Source organism: Gastrolobium bilobum, unplaced genomic scaffold (genome assembly GCF_033153095.1).
Source record: "Gastrolobium bilobum isolate Gb01-03AN ecotype WA unplaced genomic scaffold, APGP_CSIRO_Gbil_v1 utg6918, whole genome shotgun sequence".
NCBI classification, from domain to species: Eukaryota; Viridiplantae; Streptophyta; class Magnoliopsida; order Fabales; family Fabaceae; genus Gastrolobium; species Gastrolobium bilobum.
Window position 1 is genome coordinate 113,024 of NW_026897081.1, and position 22,207 is coordinate 135,230.

At 36.3% G+C, this 22,207-nt stretch overlaps 5 protein-coding genes and 1 non-coding gene across 7 annotated transcripts; 3 read left to right on the forward strand and 3 right to left on the reverse strand.

The window, feature by feature from the left end:
• The first annotated feature begins 791 nt into the window (after positions 1 to 791).
• Positions 792 to 5,136, forward strand: LOC133303990 (UDP-glycosyltransferase 87A1-like). The gene is made up of 3 exons (XM_061503962.1): positions 792 to 1,404; positions 2,018 to 2,578; positions 4,546 to 5,136. Exons 1-3 carry the CDS (start codon positions 894 to 896, stop codon positions 4,908 to 4,910), a joined length of 1,437 nt encoding a protein of 478 aa, XP_061359946.1. The 5' UTR covers positions 792 to 893; the 3' UTR covers positions 4,911 to 5,136.
• Positions 5,137 to 6,443: 1,307 nt separating this feature from the next.
• On the forward strand, positions 6,444 to 11,222 carry LOC133303981 (uncharacterized). The gene is made up of 10 exons (XM_061503952.1): positions 6,444 to 6,862; positions 6,957 to 7,042; positions 7,153 to 7,219; positions 9,224 to 9,366; positions 10,084 to 10,132; positions 10,242 to 10,379; positions 10,480 to 10,560; positions 10,639 to 10,815; positions 10,893 to 10,979; positions 11,083 to 11,222. The coding sequence occupies exons 1-10, from the start codon at positions 6,581 to 6,583 to the stop codon at positions 11,143 to 11,145; spliced, it is 1,173 nt and encodes a 390-aa protein (XP_061359936.1). The 5' UTR covers positions 6,444 to 6,580; the 3' UTR covers positions 11,146 to 11,222.
• A 280-nt stretch (positions 11,223 to 11,502) lies between these two features.
• On the reverse strand, positions 11,503 to 12,301 carry LOC133303982 (uncharacterized). Its single transcript, XM_061503954.1, has 2 exons — positions 12,231 to 12,301; positions 11,503 to 12,093 (listed from the first exon to the last, which is right to left on the reverse strand). Exons 1-2 carry the CDS (start codon positions 12,259 to 12,261, stop codon positions 11,642 to 11,644), a joined length of 483 nt encoding a protein of 160 aa, XP_061359938.1. The 5' UTR covers positions 12,262 to 12,301; the 3' UTR covers positions 11,503 to 11,641.
• An 85-nt stretch (positions 12,302 to 12,386) lies between these two features.
• On the reverse strand, positions 12,387 to 12,457 carry TRNAG-GCC (transfer RNA glycine (anticodon GCC)). Its single transcript has one exon. It is a non-coding gene; the product is annotated as a tRNA-Gly (tRNA).
• Positions 12,458 to 12,566: 109 nt separating this feature from the next.
• LOC133303984 (probable protein phosphatase 2C 26) lies at positions 12,567 to 16,447 on the forward strand. 2 transcript variants are annotated; one of them, XR_009750541.1, is made up of 11 exons: positions 12,567 to 12,750; positions 12,842 to 12,893; positions 13,080 to 13,159; positions 13,277 to 13,358; positions 13,863 to 13,933; positions 14,009 to 14,088; positions 14,218 to 14,315; positions 15,198 to 15,321; positions 15,407 to 15,484; positions 15,997 to 16,045; positions 16,128 to 16,149. XR_009750541.1 is itself a non-coding variant. In XM_061503956.1 (11 exons), the coding sequence occupies exons 1-11, from the start codon at positions 12,599 to 12,601 to the stop codon at positions 16,178 to 16,180; spliced, it is 924 nt and encodes a 307-aa protein (XP_061359940.1). In that variant the 5' UTR covers positions 12,567 to 12,598; the 3' UTR covers positions 16,181 to 16,447. The 2 variants fall into 2 exon arrangements, 1 of the variants encoding a protein (XP_061359940.1); XM_061503956.1 differs by having other exon boundaries at positions 15,402 to 15,484; positions 16,128 to 16,447.
• A 1,076-nt stretch (positions 16,448 to 17,523) lies between these two features.
• Positions 17,524 to 21,256, reverse strand: LOC133303983 (uncharacterized). The gene is made up of 2 exons (XM_061503955.1): positions 20,286 to 21,256; positions 17,524 to 18,149 (listed from the first exon to the last, which is right to left on the reverse strand). Exons 1-2 carry the CDS (start codon positions 21,066 to 21,068, stop codon positions 17,937 to 17,939), a joined length of 996 nt encoding a protein of 331 aa, XP_061359939.1. The 5' UTR covers positions 21,069 to 21,256; the 3' UTR covers positions 17,524 to 17,936.
• Between the last annotated feature and the right edge of the window lie 951 nt (positions 21,257 to 22,207).

Consider the following 22,207-nt stretch of genomic DNA (forward strand, 5'->3'; position numbering starts at 1 on the left):
AATATTTTACTATTTTTAGAAAAAAAAGTGCAATGTGTCGGGAAATGGAAATTTGAAAAGTGTTTAAATTTTTTCTACAAGTGGAAAAATGTTGTACTCACTTGAGTACAACAGTGGTACTAAAAATTTATCCGTGAGACTGAGACGAAAGAAAAAGAGAAAAAGTTGAGGAGAGAGGAAAAAAAATTAATCTAAGTGTTAAATTTTAAGTGGAAGGAACATGATGATCCTGGACTACGGTAAAAAATTCCGTCGATGGCGCAAATAATTGCTTCGTTCACTAGGAAGGATATTGGGCAAATAGTAGCTGTAGGGAGGGACAGTGCAAAACAACAATAGCGCTTGAGAATTGTGACTTGAGAAGGTCTATGATTACGTTAAACAAATGTAAAAGTTAAAAAAACTATGGATTTTATCAGTGTTATGTAACATGATGTAAGTGTTGTTTCCAACTCTCACATTAAAAGGGAGAGAGAAAGTGGAATGATGAAAGAGAAAAAAAAAATATGAACCCCACCTCTTTAATGTGTGTGTAGGAAAGTAAAGTTATATTATGTTAAATTATAAACATAAAACCCAAAAACTATTAATAGGTATCCTTGAAATCTTCGAATGGACATATTTTAATGAAAAGTCTGGCGAATTATTTTAATGAAAAGTCGGGCGAATTAAATGCAATTCAAAAAAAGAATTTAATGCTTCAATCAATATTACGGTCAATATTCATCAATTCAAACGCATTATTAAAGAACAACTAATATTTTATTTGTGAGACAATCTAAAATATGCCAAGAACTACTGCATGTAAACAGCTTCACTTAAAAGCCTTTGCCTTCTTCCCCTTTCACAGATCAAAGATCTAATCAACCCTAAGCATAACTTACGAGTCATTGATGGAAGTTCCAGCAACTATGAGGTTTAGTGGTCACGTGGTGGCCATGCCTTTCCCAGGTCGAGGTCTCGTGACCCCCATGTTGAGGCTCTGCAAACTAATTGCAGCTTCTTCAACATCACAAGGTCATGATGGTGGTGCTCTTCTTATCACTATCGTGGTTACCCAAGAGTGGCTCGGCTACATCGGCTCCGAGCCTAAGCCGGAGAACATTCGCTTCGCCACCATCCCAAACTTCCTCCCCCACCACACTCAGATAGCCGCCGACTCCCCTGCCTTCTCCCAAGCCGCCATGACCAACATCGAAGCTCCCTTTGACAACCTCCTTGATCAGCTTAACCCTCCCGTCACCGCCATCATCGGCGACGTTGAGTTGCAGTTCCCGGTCGCCGTTGCACGCCGGAGAAATATTCCGGTGGCGCTGCTTTGGACTATGTCAGCTTCCTTTTACTACATGTTGCATCAACTGGAAAGCTTAGCCCGTAACCGGGATTTCATAGTTGATCTTCTAGGTAAAATTACAACATTTCATGTTTAAATAATTAATAGTTAAATGGATCAGAGAAAATTTAATGTTATTATTTAGTTACATTAGAAATTATCTACTTATTGAGTTGAATTTAATTTATTTATCAGATACCCATCAGATACAAATAAGATCAAGATCAAGAATATATCGATAATAATTATGTTTTCTATATAGACATGGAATAATCTTTTGATATAAGTCTTATTCCTAATACTTATAATTTATTAAGTTATGCTAATTAATTAAGTATTAATTTTAAATAAATTATAGTCGTCCTGGAAATCAACAATCGACATTAGAAATGATAAAAAAAAATATATGAATTGTTAAAAGTTGAAATGGATAGTTTACTTTTTAGTAAAATTATTATAAATTTTTCTTATGTTACATGAGATAGCATTCATGTAGAGACATAATTAGATGGGTCTCATAATTATAATATATATATATATATTGGCTCAGATTTCGATAGGCGTGTATTATGAGATACGCTTTTTGTATGTAACATAAAAAAAATATTTCTCTTACTATAAATGTAGTTCCTATTTGTTGATGTTTGAACATTGTGACTTTTAATGATGCAGATGATGATGAAGAACATATGCCAGGAATTTCTTCAACACAATTAGCTGATCTAAGAAATGTGGTTCATGAAAACGACTTGAAGTTTTTGCAACTTAAGTTGAAATGTATATCAACTGTGCCCAAAGCAGATTGTCTGATATTGAGTACAATCCAAGAGCTAGAAACTGAAGCAATTGATTCCTTGAAAGTTGTGTTCCCTTTCCCAATCTATCCCATTTCCTTTCCTTACTTCAAACCTGAAACTGGTCATTTAGAAGTCAATAATGATTACAACATTGACTACTTAAATTGGCTAGATTCTCAGCCAGCTCTGTCAGTATTGTACATTTCTTTTGGCAGTTTCCTTTCTGTGTCAAGTGCACAAATGAATGAAATTGTTTCAGCTTTAAACACAAGTGGTGTTGGTTACTTTTGGGTGGCTCGTGAAGAAACTTCTTGGTTAAAAGAGAAATGTGGGGATAAGGGTTTAGTGGTGCCTTGGTGTGACCAATTGAAGGTTTTATCCCATCCTTCTGTAGGTGGGTTTTGGAGTCATTGTGGGTGGAATTCTACCATGGAATCTGTTTTTGCTGGTATTCCAATGCTGACGTTCCCTCTTTTCTTTGACCAATTCCCAAATAGGAGGCAAATTTTGGAAGAATGGAAGAACGGGTGGGAGTTAAAAAGATCAAAGTTGGGAAGTGAAGAATTGATAACACAAGCAGAAATATTAGAAGTGGTTACTAAGTTTATGGATCTTGAAAGTGGGAATGGTAAAGAAATTAGAGACAGGGCGCTAGAACTCAAGGGCATATGTGATCGAGCAGTCGCTGAAGGTGGATCCTCCAATATGAACCTAAATGTATTTATACAAGACATTTTATGTGTCCAACGTCATTGAGTGGCGGAGGATAATGCAGTTGATGTCCCAGTTTAAATTTGTGTTCATTTCAATGGTTAATGTTTATATAATCTTTTGGCTAGTCCATATGTGATTTAATATTGAATATGGATTCTGTGGCATCAACACGCTTGTAACTTCAACTATCTTCTGATTTTATATTAATTGGATTGTTAATCTTCGGTTACATTATATGTTTTTCCTTCACCGTTTTCACATCTTGAATGTTCAAAACTTGTTACTGCAAATTCCATGTTAGCTCCCCCATCGCAAGTTCTTGGTAAGCCAGAGTTAGAAACGAACCTTCTGATTCTCCTGCAACAGCTTTTGATCGTCCATCTTTTGATGTCATATATATGGTAAACCCCAAAGGAAGAATAGGCAATAGTGAAGAGTCTCCTCCATTCATTGCCAAATTAAGTGTTGCAGCATTTATAGGAGCATATACCATCAAAGATCCCAAGGGATCTATACAACTTTTTGTACAATCAACTTATTGTTCTCCTTAGGGACTGATGGCTGCATTCACCACATCAACAATTAATATGCTTTTAAATTTCAATCATTTTCACTTGAAGCAAGAATTAATATCTATTCTACTATTCATATGAAGCATTAAAAATCATTTGTTGTCACACCTTTGATAAGTGTGGGGTAGCATTTGCAATGAGAATCACGTTTATCGTGTTAAAATGCCTTAAAACCCTACATTTTTGGCACACACTACATTAGGGATTGGTGAGCTCTACTTGAATTCAATTATGAAACACCTGAGAGAGCTCTATTCTGAAGTAGAAGTCAATGTCTTCTATTATTTTCCCTACTCAATTCTTCTGTAATTGATTTGTATTTCTTTTTGTTTAGACATTGAATTAGAGTTGTTCCTTTTGTGAAGATTATCCTTTCCTTTGCTTTTGTAGGTAGCAGATCCTGTTGCAGAGGACATAGAGAATGGTGTTGTTAGCACGAACTGGAATAGAATTAGAAAGAAACTAGGGTAATTTTTCTAGACCAAGTATGACCGGGATCTTCTTGCTGCACGCACGGTCAGTATGGGCATCTGGCCCTGATAAGCAGGTAAATTCTCTCTATCTTAACAATTATCCAAACGATTTTTTTCCCCTAATGTTTGTTTACCTTAAACAATTTTTGTTAAAAATTAAGATAAAAAACCTTTAATAAAATTAATTTTTTAAGATCCTAATTTATTAATTATTTTATTTAGTTTTAATTAATGTTTTAAAAGCCTTCATTAGCAAAAACTTTATACAAAATTAAAGTGTAACTATTTAGTGGGGACTGTTATATTTACTACCAAACATACCTTATCTTACTCTCGGAGACAATTCACATGATGCTAATGGTGCTGGCCACTTTTACTTTAACTGGCTAAATAGCCAACCCTCTGATTCTGTTTTGTACATCTCATATGGTAGCCTTCTCTCAGTTTCAAGTGCACAAATGGATGAAATAGCTGCTGCTTTGCACAATAGTGGGGTTAGATTCTTGTGGGTAATATGCATGGAGAGAGTTCAAGGTTGAAGGACATTTGTGGGAACATGGGATTGGTTGTTGCATGGTGTGACCAATTGAGGGTGTTGTTACATCCTGCTATAGGTGGTTACTGGACACACTCTGGGTGGAATTCTATTATAGAAGGTCTTTTTGCTGGGGTTCCTTTTCTAACCTTCCCACTTGCTATGGACCAACCACTAATTAGTAAGCTCATTGTTGAGGATTGGAAAGTTGGGTGGAGGGTGAAGAAAGAAGATAAATTAGACACACTGGTGGGAAGAGATGAGATTGTTGTGCTGCTGAGGAAATTCATGCAGTTAGATAGTGATGTTGGAAGAGATATGAGAAAAAGGGCCAAAGAGTTTCAACATATATGTCAGCTAACAATTGCAAAAGATGGGTCATCTGAAACTAATATCAAAGCCTTTCTGAAGAATATAATACAGGGTGCTGTGCCACAAGGATCAAACAGACCACAAGTTCAAGTTGGTATTGAGAATCTCAGTTGAATTGCTCTATATATGTTGGATCTCTTAATAAAGAAAGGGGAAATTACTTCTTATGTGACTGCAGAAGGGAAAACTTGTAGCAATACAGGATACGCGTCCGAATCCTGTTTTTTTTTTGTTTTTTGTTTTGATAGAATCCGCACGTGTATCCTAAGATCCGCACATGTATCCTAGTGTTAAAAATTTGCCGCAACTTTTCTCATTAGCAGTCACATGAAAAGCGACGGACCCATAAAGAAAATACCCTCCTGGTTAACTTGTACTCGAATAATAAAACGCATAACATAAGATTTCCAGAAATTTTCTTTCATTCAGATCAATAACATTAAGAGACTATCATAACCAAGAGAACAACCATTCCTAATAGAAGTGACATTGTGAGTACTCCTATAAAAATGATGAGGCCGGTTAAGCGTAATTGACATATAGCATGTTAATTAGAAAGAGTTTTCATAGATCTATCTTACACACAGGGCATTATACATTATCAATCTTTCACATCCGTAGTCTTACAAAAACTGCCATCATCCCAAATTTGCCATAACAATATTTAGAGGTTATTTTTTTGCACGTTTCTTTGTGTTAGACAGAGAAACAGCGTTAAACTTTAACATAAAATAATATAAATAATGCAAATTACAATTTTCCCACCTGACATGCATGCTTTTCACAAAAAAACTACCCAAAAGAATTTTTGTTAACACTATGTTGGGGCAGAACTTTATATCTAGAGAACATAGTCAAGTTTGAGTAGTTCTTGTATTTTAAAAAAAACTGTAAAGTGTGTGTCATTTTAAAAAGGATATAAAGTTGTATCATTTTAAGAGAGAGAAAGAGATAAATAAAGGAGGAGAGAGAGTTGACAAAAAAAATAAGCGAAAAGTTCACAAATATCCATGTGGTTTGCTTGGGAATCACCTATGTCCTTGTAGTTTTTTTTATATCACATATGCCCATGTGGTTTGCAAAAGGGTATATTTTTTTATCACATATCCCCCTGTGATTTTTTATTTTTTAGAAAACACAGGGGCATATGTGATAAAAAAAAAATTACAGGGGTATAAGTGATTCTGGAACAAACCACCGGAGTATTGTTGAACTTTTTCCAAAAAATAAAAGTGTGAGTCCCACTTCTTCATGAGAGTGAAAGGATATAAATTGTGTTATTTAAAAGAATAAACATTTTTCCCTTTGAAAAAACATAATTTTATCAAATGATAGATTTAAAGCCTTAATTATAGGTCCTTCCTGAATTCTGAATTAATTTATAAGGTACCGACAAGATTATCAAGGATAATCTAAAAAATAATAATAGTAATTTTATGTTATTTTTTACTAATTTAAAAATAAAAAATTCATTCTAATTCTTAACAATCACAAATTTCAATCATTTTATTCTGTACGTGATATCATCAACAGTTGAAAAAAATTCATATATCACCAATAAAATTTCTCTGACACGAAATTTCGCTTTTTTTGTTTTATTTCTTATACCCAGTGTTTTTTTTTTCCTCAACTTGTTGTGACGATGGCATCAACCATGGTAGTAGTAAAGTTGTTGGGCGGTTTCTTTGGTTTTGAAGGCAAAAACATGTTAACTAACTATAATAACTCCAACGTCTTGTAAGCTCCGCCTTCACTAAATCTAACTATATATCCACTAACTGCAAATGCTAAGTTTCATTCACCATTCCCTTATTCTTCTTCGCAACCCTTCTTCTTCTTCTTCTTCTTCTTCTTCGCTCTCTGCAATGTCTTCCTCTCTCACTACTCTTCCTTCCACTCCCTTCTTCGCCACTACTACAAATGGAACACCTCGAAGCCTCGCTTTCAAAACCAATTTCCATCGATCTAGGGTTTTCATGAGCGTCTCCACCAGATCTCAGGCTTCCGTCAACGATGCTTCGTTCGCTGATTACAAAGCCTCCACTGCTTTTCTCTTCCCTGGTCAGGTACATTTTCCGTCAAAACGACGTCGTTTTGCACGAATTTGGGAATTTTGATTGAAAGACGAAAAAAGGACTAATCGATGTGATGTGGTTGCAGGGTGCACAAGCAGTTGGAATGGGAAAAGAAGCTCAGAATGTGCCTGCTGCTTCAGTTTTGTACAAGAAAGCTAATGAGATATTGGGGTAATTATCACTTTAATTTTTAAGCATTTTCTGAAGCTTTTTTTTTTTTAATATTTATTGAGATATTATATTTTCCGTCGTGACTATTATTTCGTATTTTCTGCATTCAGGTTTGATCTTCTTGATATATGTATCAATGGGCCAAAAGAAAAGCTAAATTCAACCGTTATTAGCCAGGTATACTTTTCAAGGCTATCATTTGTTTTAGTTTTCGTGTTAAGAATGTTCAGTTAAGGACATAAAAAAATAGTTCTATAATGCTGTACTAATTTTTTTACTCTATATAAATAAATAAATTAAAAAAAAAATCTGATTTTGGTTGTCATTTAACTCAGAACAAGCTGTAATTTTTATTTATTTACTAATTATTTAGGGTTTTATAAATCTCATGTTGAAGGAGAATTGAAATTTCATGTTGTAGAGATAAAAAGTATATGGGACCCATGTGTTAGAAAAAATTATATGTAGGACTCATGTCAGCACGGAAATCGAAGGATGTGTAGGAAAATTGTAATTCTCATGTTAAATGAGAATTATAAAACCCAATTATTTATTGTTTAAGATACTCTATCTTCAGTTAGGGAAGAATCCTTGGGCTGCTATTACTTGAAACTGAAACAGCAAGTATATGTTTTATGCGTATATATGGAATATAAAATAGGGTGCTGGAAATTTGCATGCCATATCTTAGTCATGGTTTCATGCTTGTTAGTTTAATATAGTCAATTAAAAACTGGAAATCATTCCAATATAGCAGAGTGCTATGGAGATGGCTTATATGCATAATGAGTGGTCAAGGCAATTTCAGTTTGATGATTGGAAGTTGAATCAAGTGAAATTACTTCTGCTGGATCACTTCATAATCAAGTTCAAAGATTGCTTTAAGCCTGTGCCTTTAGCTTTTATATTTCATCCAATTAAAATATGTAAATGTCAAAAACCTTTGCTGGTTAACTTTGAAAAGGAAATAGGAGCCAAAGAGCGGCTTTTTGACCCTTTTGTCCTTCGTTAATTAATTAATAACCATTTTGTCCTTTATCCAAAATTATCTACCAATCTGCCCCTCTTTAATCGATTAAGTTGAAGATTTAATCGATTAAATGGTCAAAACTAGCAAAAATGGTTGATTTGAAGATTTAATCGATTAAATCTCCAACTTAATCGATTAAATCTTCTTGGCGTATGATGATAATTGATGGACCAATTCTTTCTTGTTAATATCCGTATGCAAGCCACTAAATGGCTTTCACAGACTGCTTTGCCTTTTTTGTATATATGACTTCTGACAGCAAATAATTTCATTAAAACTTAACTGTATACCAAAAAAGAAATATCATAGGGATACAAAACAGTACTTTTATTGATTTTATCGATGACAATGGATCGTCAATTAACTAACACTCACCAGCACAGTATTACAATGCCACAAATAATGAGAAATTGGAATTATCATAATACGATTCTTGTATCCTGCAGGTTAATATACTCAACAAAGATCAGAGATGATATACTAAAATCCAACGTGTTTAAAATCAATCACATAAACAAAGTCTAAAAATTGGCAAGAAAGAATTGGTCCATCAATTATCATCATACGCCAAGGAAGGGTAACAGCAGATTGGCTTGCGAATTACCACCATCATCACCACGAGTTAGATGATTATAAGCAGTTTTGCCATTTTTGCCAAATATGCCAAGAAGATTTAATTGATTAAGTTGAAGATTTAATCGATTAAATCTTCAAGTCAACCATTTTTGTCAGTTTTGATTATTTAATCGATTAAATCTTCAAGTTAATCGATTAAAGAGGGGCAGATTGGTAGATAGTTTTGAATAAGGGGCAAAATGATTATTAATTAATTAATGAAGGGTAAAAAGGTCAAAAGCCGCCAAAGAGCTATAACTTAAGTGACACTAAGTCTCTATGGGAACTTCTTGATCCTGGGGATCACATCCCAGCTAGGCCACTTTGCCTGCACTTTCGCCTTCCATTCCCTCCTCCACAGGCCTCAGACCTCCTTTGTGATCAAGATTTTTTTTTATATAAAAAGTAAAAGAGAATAAAGAAGTAAAGAACTATATTATACTAGTATGCATAACTTGTTCAGTTCTCAAATTTCTGTTGTTTATAAAGATTGCCATAGATGTAATGTTCACCATTTGAATCTCTGCTTCCTTCAGCCTGCTATTTATGTCACAAGTCTTGCTGCTGTAGAGCTACTTCGTGTGCGCGAGGGAGGTCAGCAGATTATTGACTCTGTTGATGTTACATGTGGTTTAAGCCTGGGAGAATATACTGCTCTGGCTTTTGCTGGGGCTTTCAGGTGAGTTTCCATAAGTAATTATTTTTTATTACAATGGCATTTCTATGGCTTCCCCTTTCATTTCCTCCACTTTTTCATATTTTTCTTCATGTATCCATAAATCTTCATAAAAAGTAAAGGAATAATAAGTAATTATTGCATATGTGCCTCTTATTTTTGGCCATGACACTTCTGTACCATATAGTTGAGTTAGACCTTTACTTTGAGTCTGGTTGTGGCATTAGAGTAACCAAGTCGATACATGTGAGTTACCGAACTGTGGTTTTTTCTGAATGTGAATAGTTGATCTAAGGTTTACATTTTGCTTTAATTCTCACCCATCACCACATCTTTCTAAATGAATTTATTGTTGGTAGCCTATTGGAAAAGTAAAAAAGTGACGAGTCTGGAGCCGTGGTAAAACTATTTTTTCATGACTAAAAAGTCACGGTAGCCTCTTTGTAATATGCACAGGGTAAGGTGCGTACATGGAGTACCCTCACCCCTACAGGGAAATAACTTTCTTTATTTTTAGCCTATTGGAAAAGTACCATCTATGAAGTTTAGAACCTTTCCTTGTCAGTCTGCCAGCTTGCAGCATATGGTGAATGTAGAATATCTACTATGTAATTTTACACATACAAGTTGTGACTTAAATATCCTTTGAGTGGTTTTGTTTAATTTCCACTTTTTCTTAATTGACCGGCTATTAACCATGTATTTAATTTGACTTGTAAGCTTTGAAGATGGACTCAAGTTGGTCAAACTGAGAGGTGCAGCCATGCAGGTAAGCAGTCTCTGCTAGCTGGTCTAGTTTCTTGTCTGACTCATATGAACTCATTTGGATAGTAATTTGTGTTTCTGGTTAGTAACATAACATTAGTTCTTTTATCCAGGATGCTGCCGATGCTGCTAAAAGTGCCATGGTTAGTGTGATAGGACTGGACTCAGACAAGGTCCAACAATTGTGTGATGCAGCCAATCAGGAAGTTCCTGAAGCTGAGAAGGTTCAGATTGCCAATTACCTATGTCCAGTAAGGTTCTTGTGGATCTGCCTTTTAACAAGCTTAGACAAAATTCTGTTTCTTATTTTTATGATGAGTAGCTTCTTTGGAATGTGTTATATTTTGGTAGGGAAACTATGCTGTCTCTGGAGGCATAAAAGGAGTAGAAGTGCTGGAATCAAAAGCAAAATCTTTCAAGGCTCGAATGACTGTATGAATTTGCCCCTAATCTTCTCTTCCCAATGCCACCTTTTTTCAAAGAAATAATGCCTTTCCCTTACTGTGGCAGGTGCGCCTAGCTGTTGCTGGTGCTTTCCACACTAGTTTTATGGAACCAGCTGTGTCAAGATTGGAAGCAGCATTGGCAGCAACAGAAATCAGAACCCCAAGAATACCAGTCATTTCCAATGTGGATGTACAGCCGCATGCAGATCCTGACACAATAAAGAAGACATTGGCACGTCAGGTATGCTGGTGATCCTTGCTTCTTTCCAACACGAAGACATGAACTGAAAATAATTGCACCTGTAATGCAATTGGCAGGTTACTTCACCTGTTCAATGGGAAACAACAGTGAAGACTCTTCTAACCAAGGGACTGAATAAAAGCTATGAACTGGGACCCGGAAAGGTAGAAAATTTACACAACCGATACTAGAATGATACCAATACTGTGGAACTGGTTGTTAGCCCGCATAAATGTGCTAATTTTTGTTTTTATGAACTCTCTTCAGGTTATTGCTGGAATTGTCAAAAGAATGGACAAAGGTGCTGATATTGAAAATATAGGTGCTTGAGAAGGCAGTGGGACCTTGTTCATTCTGTGGCTTCCAATGATCAAACAACTAATATATAACATTTTTTTCATGAGAAAATGGGCTTGCTATGAACGAATATATAAAGGCAAGAGCAGCTACAATCGGAGTTGAATGCCAGTTTTGAAGTTAAAATTTAATTCACGAATTGACACTGCTGTGAACGGCTTAGACAAGTGTTTGTAATCGGTGGGAGAATTTTCAGTTTGTGTAATTTTATAGAATGTTATCAATCTTATCAACTTGACTGCGTCACTGAGTTACAAGCTATGATTCTTTGTACCAAATAAAGCTAAGAAACAATACTTCTCAGCATATAATTGTCATTGGACAGTAGAATTTATGTGGTTTATCAAGAAGAATATGAAATTGACCAAATAATTGTTCCCACAAAACACAATTCTTAGAATGAGTAAAGAAAAAAGAAAACAAATTCAGAACTGAAATGAAGGGGAAAATAGAATGAATCTAAATATATCTAGGTGTGTGGTGGTTGTCTCAATCTGCGAAGATGATCAATCCAGGAATCCTCAGGGATTTGTGCAACCCAATCGGGAGCAACTCCGGCAAAGGACACTCCGCGCATCGCCTCCATCACCCTCGTCGCGTTATCCACCGTCAGCGGCGCATTCCTCCGGTTCTCGTCCTCCCTCAACGCACTCCGAATCGCACTCTCAAATTCCTCTCCGCTTCTCTCCTCTTCCTCCTCCTCCTCATCGCTGCTCTTATGCTCTACGTCGTCGTTTAGATCCAGAGACGAGATCCCGTTCTCCGCTACACCATGCCCGCTGCTGTATCCGTTCGGCAGCTGGTGGAACTCAACCCCGTGCTCTCCGTCTGAGTTTCCGTCGTCGTCGACGGCGGAGATCGGCTGGTAGTATTCCGGCGCGTCATCGGAATTCGCGTCCGAATCGCTTCCGTTTCCGTTTTCTATATGCAAGCACACACCCCAAAAAAAAAAAAAAAACACTCAATTCACAAAGCAGTTGAACATTTTCCCCCTCTTTTTCTACCAATTTTTTCTGATAAAATTAAAAGGAAAATAATAAATAGATAATATTATTTACCTTCGATAAAACTAATGGCGGCACCGTTCATTACTGCAACTTGAAAGTGAAGAGCGAAGAGGGAGATAGAAGAACAGCAAGAACGAAATACTGAAATTTAGAAAGGTTTTTCTGTAAAAATAAATAAAAAATGGAAAGTTTGAAAAAAAATTTGATTGCACCAGCCGGGAATCGAACCCGGGTCTGTACCGTGGCAGGGTACTATTCTACCACTAGACCACTGGTGCTTGCTGTTAAGACATTGAAATTTATAATTTACTTAATATTTTGTATTCACAAAATAAAAATCGAGATAAACGTTCGTTTTCGTTTTCGTTTTCATGGCTGTGTGTGAAGGAGAGAGTTTGTTGAAGTTGAAGCGGGAAGAAATGGCAATCCCCATATTGAGGGCTGCAATGATTTCTCATTCTCGGTCTCGGCAACTCATTCATTCCATATCTTCTATTGATGAAACCGCAAAGAAGAGGAAGAGAGTGGTGCTCTCTTCTTCTTTTTCTTCAGAACTTAACCCTTTAATTCGGTGAGCTACTCCTCAATTTCTGATTCTTCATGCTTTTTTGGCCCTTCCTTAAACATGGGTTTTTGTTTGATTTCTGTTTCTGAGGTTGTAGGTCCGAGGTATCATTTTCTGTTGGGACTTGCCTCATTCCACATCCAAAAAAGGTATTAATCATTTCAACTGAACTGAACCCAAGAAAAGCAAGCCACTTTCGTCCATTGCTCATGAATAACACCATAGTAAACACAAAAAAAGTGTCTTTTCTGCTAAGTGAACTCAATTAAGTGAACAAGTTTTCTAATTTTTTTTGGGTGCATCTGCCACTTGCTCAAGTCCTGGTATTTCTAAAGGTTGACAGAGGTGGGGAAGATGCTTTCTTTGTCAGCAATCATAATGGGGGAATTATTGCTGTTGCTGATGGCGTCTCTGGGTAATTAATTATTGATTTAACATTCTAAATGGTGCTGAGAAATTATCTTCAATGATAAGGCATAACCTATGACTTATGATAAATTGTCTTAACATGCTTTTGTATTTTGTGTCTCAGTTGGGCTGAAGAGGACGTGGATCCTTCACTGTTCCCACGTGAATTGCTGGCTAATGCTTCCAATTTTGTAGGAGATGAGGAGGTAACATAACCTAAACACACTTGCTGATGATGAACATTTTCTAAATCATAATTATTTTGCTTTCCAAGTACATTAAAAAGAAAGAAAAAAAAAAAAAAAAAACTCTCCATTAAACCCCGACTAGTGAGGGTAGTGGTAAGAGCAATAACAAATTGTACACGGTCTTACCCTTGCATATTTGCAAAAAGACTGTTCTCTGGATTTGAACCTATAACCTTTCAGTCACAAAAGAGCTGTTTTACCACTGCTTCAAACTCGCCCTCTATATTTTATAGTGCTGTTGGTGGGTGTCAAACCCGGTACCCCTTCTGGAAGCTTGTAACACCAACCATTAAGCTACAACAATTCATTAAAAACCACTCCTCGTTAAACCCCGACTAGCGAGGATAGGGGTGAGGACAATTCATTGTTAAAATTTAGATAATTTTTTCTTTTCTGTTCATTTTGAGCAATAAGACTGCTTCTATGCATGTACTACTGTTTGCTAATTGATGGATTTAGCAGGTGAACAATGATCCTCAGATTCTTATAAGGAAAGCGCATGCTGCTACTTCCTCTACAGGCTCAGCTACTGTGTAAGTTCAAACATTGACACTTGCATTTTAAACTATTCTATCACAATTTACCTATTTAGTGTCTTGTCTATGAAGTATTGTTGCTATGCTGGAGAAGAATGGGATTCTAAAGATTGCCAATGTTGGGGATTGTGGCTTAAGAGTTGTCCGTAATGGTAATATCTTGTGCCATATTTCGTCTAACCCTGATCTTTTTCTAATATGGCTAATGCAATTTGCTCTACGTATTTTTCTTTCTCTTCTCTAATGTTGAGAACCTGAGTTTCTTTATGTGCTCTTTTCAGGTCATGTGATTTTTTCCACTTCTCCACAAGAACATTACTTTGACTGTCCATTCCAACTGAGCTCTGAGAGGGTTGGCCAAACATACCTTGATGCAGTGGTACTATTTTTAACAATCATCTACTATTGTTAACTGGCTTTCCTCCTCCAACTTCTCAATCTGTTTTCACTATTCAAACTAGACGAGATTTCTAAACTTTAAAAAAAAAAATTATTTTTTCTTATGTCAACTTTCAATTAGTCCAGTTCATGCCCGAATGAAGAGACAGAAGGGAAAAATAAGCGGAGAAAGTATTCACCTATTTTTTTTTTCTTGCTCAAATGGAGACAAATTACTAAATAGATCATATTGATACTTCCTACAATAATCCGATGCTACAGAACTATATTTATATACTGTGATTTTTGAGCTCAAATGTCACTCAAAATGTTGGATTTTGGGGGCATAGAACCTCTATTATTATTTTCTTCAGTTATGCATTAATTCTCTCGAAACTCTATCCTGGATTTATGGTTTAAAAATTAATTTTGAGATGCAGTTGAACTCCTGAAAGTTAAATAGGTTGGCTACAAACTCTACATTGTTTGATATGACATGAACTCCTAACAAATTTAAGTGGAGTAAATATACAGCTTGGTCCCTGAAAGATGTTACTTGTGTTGCTTTGGTCTTGGAAGATTTCTGCCTATACAAATTGGTCCCCGAAGGGTTTAACAAGTTGACAACTTCAGGAACCAATTTGTATAGACAAAAAACTTTTGTGGACAAAAACAACACAAGTAACATCTTTGAGGAGGGAAATTGTATATTTAATCAATATAAGTGTCATTTTAAAAGTAGTGGTTTGGGCCAAGATATGTATTCCCTTATTGTGACAGAACTAAGTACAGAACTTTCCAAATGGGATAGTCTCATTCTCCACCTGAGATAAATGTGGTTCTTCTGTTATATATTCTTTTACTAACCACTGCAGGAAAACAGGTAAGCAATGTGGAGTTGATAGAAGGAGACACAATTGTTATGGGATCCGATGGACTTTTTGATAATGTTTTTGACCATGAAATTGTTTCAACCGTTATTAGACACAAAGATGTTGCTGAGACTGGTATTGTCTTCCTTCTTGATTGATGAGAGTGAGGAATTTAGGTTTACCATTGACTTAGTCAAAATTCATTTTGTTGCTAGCAAAGGCACTGGCTAACTTGGCAAGCAGTCATGCAATGGATTCAAATTTTGATTCTCCCTATTCGTTGGAGGCCAGGTCTAAGGTACGGAGAGAAGTTTATAGCTAGACTTCATTTGCTTTACAAAATATAATTTGATTATAGAAAATGAAGTGTCGTTTATAATTTTCTATGTTTGATTTGTTTTGTAAAATAACTTCTGATTAGGGAAGTCACATTCTCGTTCTTGAAAAGAGTTGCAACCATTGACCAGGAAAACATTATGTTGACAGTTAAAAAGATATTGTTTACAACAAAATGATGGTAGCTCAGTTGACGCATGGGAGCTGAGCAGGTGGGGATGAGAACATGTGTTCGATCCTCCCGAGTATCATCTTTGGGAGTTAATCCTAGACCCACCCCGAACAGAATTACCTCCCTTGGAAGATATCTATGATTTATCCCAAACAAACAAAAAAAAAAAAAACATATTGTTTGCAAGAAACACCAAAAATGAAGAAAACACTTTTTAGAAAGTTATTTTGCATGAAACAGATGGACATTAAAAAGGCCAAAAGTTTGCAATAACCACCTTTTTTTCCTTAATAATTTTCCAGGGTTTTGAAGCCCCCTTATGGAAGAAGATTCTTGGAATGAAGCTTACAGGTGTGGCATAACATATTCCAAAATAACACTTTGTTTTTTTTCTCCCTACATGTGGCTGACCTCAGTTTTTCTATTGTAACAGGTGGAAAGCTTGACGATATTACTGTAATTGTTGGTCAGGTTGTAAGTTCATAAGATTTGTTAATCTCAATGTTGATTATACTTAAAGAAAACAAGGTCCTAATTGCTGAGATCACTAGAGCGGGAGTTGCCTTAAGTATTCTGTGGCCACTAAATTTTGGTGATGCTCTGAGAAATAAGGATTTATTCATGGAAGCATTCCTGCTTTGTCATCAAATCTGTTGTGCTTTATGCAATGAGAAAGAAGCTATGTAAGATATTCATAGAAAAATTGTTTTTCGTGTATGACATGTTACTACCTAAGAATTGTCTTTGATAAGGTGGAGAAGTATGATTATGAGTACAAGAACAGAATCAGTAGCAGCAAGCAAAAACTTGTTGAGATAATGCATTACCAGAAACCACTTCAGAATGGGGGAACTATAAAATTTGATGAAGGGGGGCAAAATTGCAACTGTAGTATTAAGTTAAAACTATCTATATAACCCAAAGATCAGAAATGATGTTCACAAATAAAGATTTCTAAGAATTTGAAGAGGGGGTTATTATTTATATGATAAAAAACAACACAAATGACGCTCACAACTAAAGGATTATTTAAACTTGAGGGGATTATTCCTCTCTATTCCCTCTCTTCCTCGCTCTACCATTGCTTGAAGTTGAGGAGCTTATACTCCAAACATGAGCTAAATGCCTGTCAGATACAATATGCTTTTCACATGGTGCGATACAAGGCAAAAATTGGAGAGTCAAATAAGTCGATGAGTGATTCAAAACTTAGTTCATTATAAAATATAAACTTAATGGCCTAGTTCCTTTCCTTTCGTTTTGGAAATTCAAAGACATGAAAAATGGTCATTAGTTAACAAGATTAAATAACAGTATCGATCAGAATTTTGTCAGCAGCATATCTCAAAAGTAATATCTTATGACACGCGCATAGCTTAGTTGTAACATAATTTCCTTAATCTGTTTTAGTTAAAAAAGAAGCGCTTTTTTATTCATCCACAAGGAAGCTTAGACACACCACTATTTAAGAATCTGGAATCAAAAAATCTAATGTCAAATCCAAAGCCAGTACTACAGGACTTGAATATCACACTAACCGGCGAATAAACATAGTTTGAGCTACTAATCAATCATGTTGCGTTCAATTTGATTTTGTGATTCCTAACGAAAACAAACAGGCATTAAATAAAAGTAACAGTAACAAGTGTCAATTTCTCTTAGTGACATCATTGTGCCATTACGCTGTCTATATGACAAATTCAAAACAATATACAACTCAGCAACCAGCTTTTGGGCATCACAGCTAACAACAACAGTCCTAACTGACATTCAATAACTGAGCAACTGAAGGACCAGAGATAAATGCAAAATTATAGTTAGTTGGCAGAAAATGAAATCCCTTAAATTCCAGAATATGAAATAATCTTTTGCATTAACATTAAGTTTAGCAATTTTTTATAAAAGAACAATGTGGCTATAAAGCTGTGTTCATGAAATAATCTACTGTTTAAATGTAAATAATAAAAAGCTAAAGAGAACAAAAAAAATAGCATGGTGCTATAAAGCTCCCGCTATGCGCAGTCTCCACGGAAAGGTCGGACTTGTTGTGTGGATCTGTAATAAACAGCTTTTACTTTGCAATTACAAGAGACTGATTACAAGCATCGAACCTGTAATCTCCAAGTCACACCGCGACAACATTAACCGTTGTGCCAAGGTTCAAAGCTCTTGCTAATTTGCTAGGGCAACAGATTCAACTGTAATGCATCTAGAGAAATGAATATTCTAACTTGGCATTTATTTAGAGTATCGTGCCATTGTTTTTACTTTGATTGTCGTGGAAAAAGGCCTTCCCAGCTTCATATGTGGACCAGCAGATTGCGGCTGCAGGGGCATGGAAGAGCATCCTTGGACTCCATCCTCGCATGAGCCCTCTGTATCCATCCTTTTTCACTATTGTTTTAAAGACATCCCCAATTGAATCACTTTTAAACTTATCCAATCCACAGACGCCCTGTGCCATTAACCAATGTCAAGATAAACCCTCCAAGGAAAGACAGGGACTTAATACAATATTGTTAGATCCTCAGGGGAAACACAGGTACCAAACATTCATATGATGATAGTTGATGCACAATCAATGATTCAATATGCAGATGTATGATTAACTTGACCCAACACTGCATTGGTTGTGCAAAAGTTGAAAAGATAAATACGCAAGTATAATTGGTGTGTGTATACTGTATATACATACAATGCTATGCCTGTATCTCATCCTAGTAATGAAAAACAAATAACGTGTCATAATTGTCAATCTCAGATAACAGCATAGAGCGATCAACCACAAAAACTATATTTCAATATTCCAAAGGCATACCACAATAATACTTTTCACCAGTAGGTTTTACCAGTGCACAAGAAGAGCTTAAAGCTGAGGTGCTATGTGGTGGAGTTCGTACACTTGGTTGTGGCTGAGAATATGATGCCATGGCTGTGAAGAGCAATGACAAAGGGATGAGGCCAAGGGCTGTCAAGTGCAAAGTACAAAACAGAGAGAGAGAGAGAGAGAGAGAGAGAGAGAGAACAGAGGTAGGACTGGACGAGAAAAATGGTAAAGCTCAAAATGCCATTAGAAAACAATGGTAAATGATGAAAAATGGTGAAGCTCAAACCAGACAGGGGATGCGACGAAAAACAATGGACGGCTCAAACCAGAGGAAGATGCAATGGAAATTAGAGGGGACGCAAAGGAATTCACAAAATCACCAATTCATAGATAACATGACAGGGTTATATTTTAGATTTTATTTCTCTATTTTTTAACTCAATTCTCAAGTATGACCACACTGCATCTCAGAATAGGACTCTCTTCTTATTTATTTTATTGCTTGGTATCATTTGTAAAGCCTTAGTTTCATTATATCATCTTTCAATTAAATTTTACAAGCATAATACCAAAACCTAAATATATCCCATCATAAAGAACCATTTCTTTCTCAATGATATCTGTTAACGAGGGTATGTTATATTCTAGAAAGGGAAAACAAGCTTATGAATCAGACAGGCATATGCCAGAAGTATCCCATATGTTACTTAAAAAGATTTCCATGCTATAATAAATCTTTCCCTTTGCCAAGAACTTGCAGGCCGGTGACCCCCAGCTTCATTGTTAACCAACAATGAGAGTTTTTATTGGAAGGGGGGTGGAGGGGTGGGTAGGGGATAACTCCTTTTCGAATTCTATTATGTAGGAATCTGAAGCCCACAAATTTGTAATGCACACTTGTTATCAACCCTCAGTTTCTTCTTCACATTTCAGCACTCATTAGAAATGGAATGGGGGCATACTATAGCCAAAGTGTAGAATACCTTCATCTGGACAATTCATAGAAGCACAAAACTTGCCCATGGAACTTAATGATGAGACGAGCTAAAATGATGTTTCCACAGTTATGTAGGTGGAATTAACAGAACATATAAAATATCAGCTAGAAATACTTGTCCCAAGAACCATAGCAAGCACCACTAGTGCCAAGTCTCTCAGGAGACTACTAGACTGCATGATAAAATCCCTTCCATGACACTTTGCCTGCACTTTAGCCTAACATTCCCCTCCACACACCCAAATACCCAATCTAGCTCCTCCTTTTTGTAACCAGGAAAAATAAAATTGTGTATCAACTTCATATCCACTCTTTTGAAAAACAAATAACAGTAATAACTAGAAATAATATGATAAACACTATTTATCATATAGTGAGTACTTATATCCACTCTCCCATCGTCTGCCTCTCTCTCTCTCTCTCTCTCTCTCTGCTAAATGAGTAGCCAATGTATCAGAACGAAGGATTCTTGAATTCATGAAATATCAAATATAAGTCCCACATCAAAGATAAGGTCCATTCTCGAGTATGCGAGTATCTGGTGAAATAAATCATATACGATGTGTGTAACCACATTCTCAGGTTTATAATGTCATCCACTCCTTTTTCCACACTAGCACAAGTTCTAGAGAGAGCACAATGTTCATATGAGACACTCTACAAAGCTAACTAAACTATTTTTACCAAACAACAGTCTAGATAAAACTATAAGAATCCCATGTAGGCAAAACCCAAAAATTGACATATAATGAAACAAAAAACCATACCTGACACTGCAATTTAGTTTTAACCACATCAAGTGGGGTTGTAAGTGCAGCAGCCAAAGCACCAGCAGCAGCACCAGCAGTGGCATGAACAGCCAAGCGTTCATCTACAGCACTCTCTGGCGAAATCTCCATAAGGCCTCGTTTGGCAGCCTCATAGGTTGCAAAATGCACCGCAGTAAAAGGTGCATTCATCAAAACCGTGGTCCTATAAGAAGCAAAAAACGCTCTTAGCCCCTCTTCGCTCAAAACCCTTTGCACACAATCCCAAACACCCTTGTAACCGCTGTTACTCAATTGCAACCTCTGCTTCACCATATCCATAGGGGTAAACACTGCATCACTTGCAACAGTAGCACAAACCCCAGAAGCTGCGTGTGCAGCAGCGTTGTTGGGTTTGCCACCAGAGAATAGCTTCTTGCCAGTCTCGTAGAATGAAAAATACACGGCATGTGCTGGTCCAGCACCAAGACCCATTGCTCCAATGCCACGGTACAATGCAGAGGGACCGTTGGATCTCAGAATCGATTGAACGGCTTGTCGAACGGTCACGGTTTTTTTTATGGGGCATGAACCCAGAGCTTGCATGTGGGTCTTCACCGTGTCCACCGGGAACATTGCCGTGTGCTCCACCATGCCGGCGATGGATCCGGCGACCATGAACTGCCAGAAATGGAGGCCGTCATGGGTCGCCGCCGGCAGGTCCGGGTGGAAATCTGGCTCCGGTGGGGGCGGAGCGGAGCGAAAATCGGGGTTTTGGAATTTCGCTGTCGCGTCTGTGGCCATGGATGGCTTTTGAGTTTGAGGGAACAAGAACTAGGGCATTGGGCTCTGAATCCAAAAGGGTGTAAGAAAAATTGGAACTTGGAGATGGCTTTTTGTTCTTGAGTGAAAATTTGGAACCTTGTGGATTTCGATGTTGTCGAGTTTGGTTTGGGGTTCTTGCGCCATAAAAATGATTACCTCGCGAGAAACAGAAAGGTTAGGTAGTGTTAGAAAATTTTCATGTTACTTTGATTTTATTTTTATTTTTTCTTTTGTACACATGTTATTGATATTGTATCCATGAAAGAAAGCATGAAGATAAGATTTTTGTTGGTTTTACTGGATCTTTTGAGTTATTGATGATATTGTTTCATGTTTTGTCACAAGATGTAGCTTGTGGATTTGTAATTTAATCATGCTATGGTTCCAATTTATAAACATTAGGGATTTGGAGATTTCCTTCCTTTTGATTTTTTTTAAAGCACTAACAGCATAATTTATTAGAATTAGAGAGTTTCAATTAAAATAGAACTAAAATATTCTTGTCCATTTATTTTCTATGGCTGTGAGTGTTTCACTTAGTTTTCTCGTCTTATGTTTTCACTTTCCATAAATAGTAAAAATATTTTTCTTCAAGTCAAAAACTACTTTTTAAGTTTTACAAAGCAATTGACTAGGGGTGGCAATATGGGTTGAGTCCGGCGGGTTAACCCGCTAAACGCTAAAATGGGACGGGTTGAGTTGAGATTTTCAACCTACATCAACACGTCCCGTTTAAAAGTGGGTCAAAACGGATTCACCTCGTTGCAGGGCGGGTTGACCCGCCGGGTTATAATTTTTTTTTTTTTTTACAATTAGGTAGTATTTCATTAGTTCTTAAAATTTTTGTGATATCCAATTTTTTTTTTATCTTAGTACTTTCTAGAAAAAATAAAGAATAACACTTTTATTTATGAGAGATGTTATCTATATATAAGTTCCTAAAGAATGTTTGACAAATATTAGTATGCATTTAAGATTGAGACTAAAAAAATATAGAGAAATGTGAAATAAAATAAAATAATATTAGAAATATTCATAAAATATAATTTATTTTTGAATTTTAATTAATTTTTCTTTAATTGGCGGGTTGGTGGGTCGACCCGCCAACCCACCATAAA

What these genes read in the sequence shown, in the direction of transcription:
- LOC133303990 (XM_061503962.1), top strand. Translation starts at nt 894, where the DNA reads ATGGAAGTTCCAGCAACTATGAGGTTTAGTGGTCACGTGGTGGCCATG. An exon ending in TTTCATAGTTGATCTTCTAG is followed by an intron (nt 1,405 to 2,017) that starts GTAAAATTACAA and finishes ATGATGATGAAG; the next exon opens with AACATATGCCAGGAATTTCT. An exon ending in CATGGAATCTGTTTTTGCTG is followed by an intron (nt 2,579 to 4,545) that starts GTATTCCAATGC and finishes CTATTATAGAAG; the next exon opens with GTCTTTTTGCTGGGGTTCCT.
- LOC133303981 (XM_061503952.1), top strand. Translation starts at nt 6,581, where the DNA reads ATGCTAAGTTTCATTCACCATTCCCTTATTCTTCTTCGCAACCCTTCT. An exon ending in AAAGCTAATGAGATATTGGG is followed by an intron (nt 7,043 to 7,152) that starts GTAATTATCACT and finishes TTCTGCATTCAG; the next exon opens with GTTTGATCTTCTTGATATAT. An exon ending in CTTTCAAGGCTCGAATGACT is followed by an intron (nt 10,561 to 10,638) that starts GTATGAATTTGC and finishes TTACTGTGGCAG; the next exon opens with GTGCGCCTAGCTGTTGCTGG.
- LOC133303982 (XM_061503954.1), bottom strand. Translation starts at nt 12,261, where the DNA reads ATGAACGGTGCCGCCATTAGTTTTATCGAAG. An exon ending in CGCCATTAGTTTTATCGAAG is followed by an intron (nt 12,094 to 12,230) that starts GTAAATAATATT and finishes GCTTGCATATAG; the next exon opens with AAAACGGAAACGGAAGCGAT.
- LOC133303984 (XM_061503956.1), top strand. Translation starts at nt 12,599, where the DNA reads ATGGCAATCCCCATATTGAGGGCTGCAATGATTTCTCATTCTCGGTCT. An exon ending in GTTGCTGATGGCGTCTCTGG is followed by an intron (nt 13,160 to 13,276) that starts GTAATTAATTAT and finishes TTTGTGTCTCAG; the next exon opens with TTGGGCTGAAGAGGACGTGG. An exon ending in AAACATACCTTGATGCAGTG is followed by an intron (nt 14,316 to 15,197) that starts GTACTATTTTTA and finishes GCAGGAAAACAG; the next exon opens with GTAAGCAATGTGGAGTTGAT.
- LOC133303983 (XM_061503955.1), bottom strand. Translation starts at nt 21,068, where the DNA reads ATGGCCACAGACGCGACAGCGAAATTCCAAAACCCCGATTTTCGCTCC. An exon ending in AAACTAAATTGCAGTGTCAG is followed by an intron (nt 18,150 to 20,285) that starts GTATGGTTTTTT and finishes TTAATGGCACAG; the next exon opens with GGCGTCTGTGGATTGGATAA.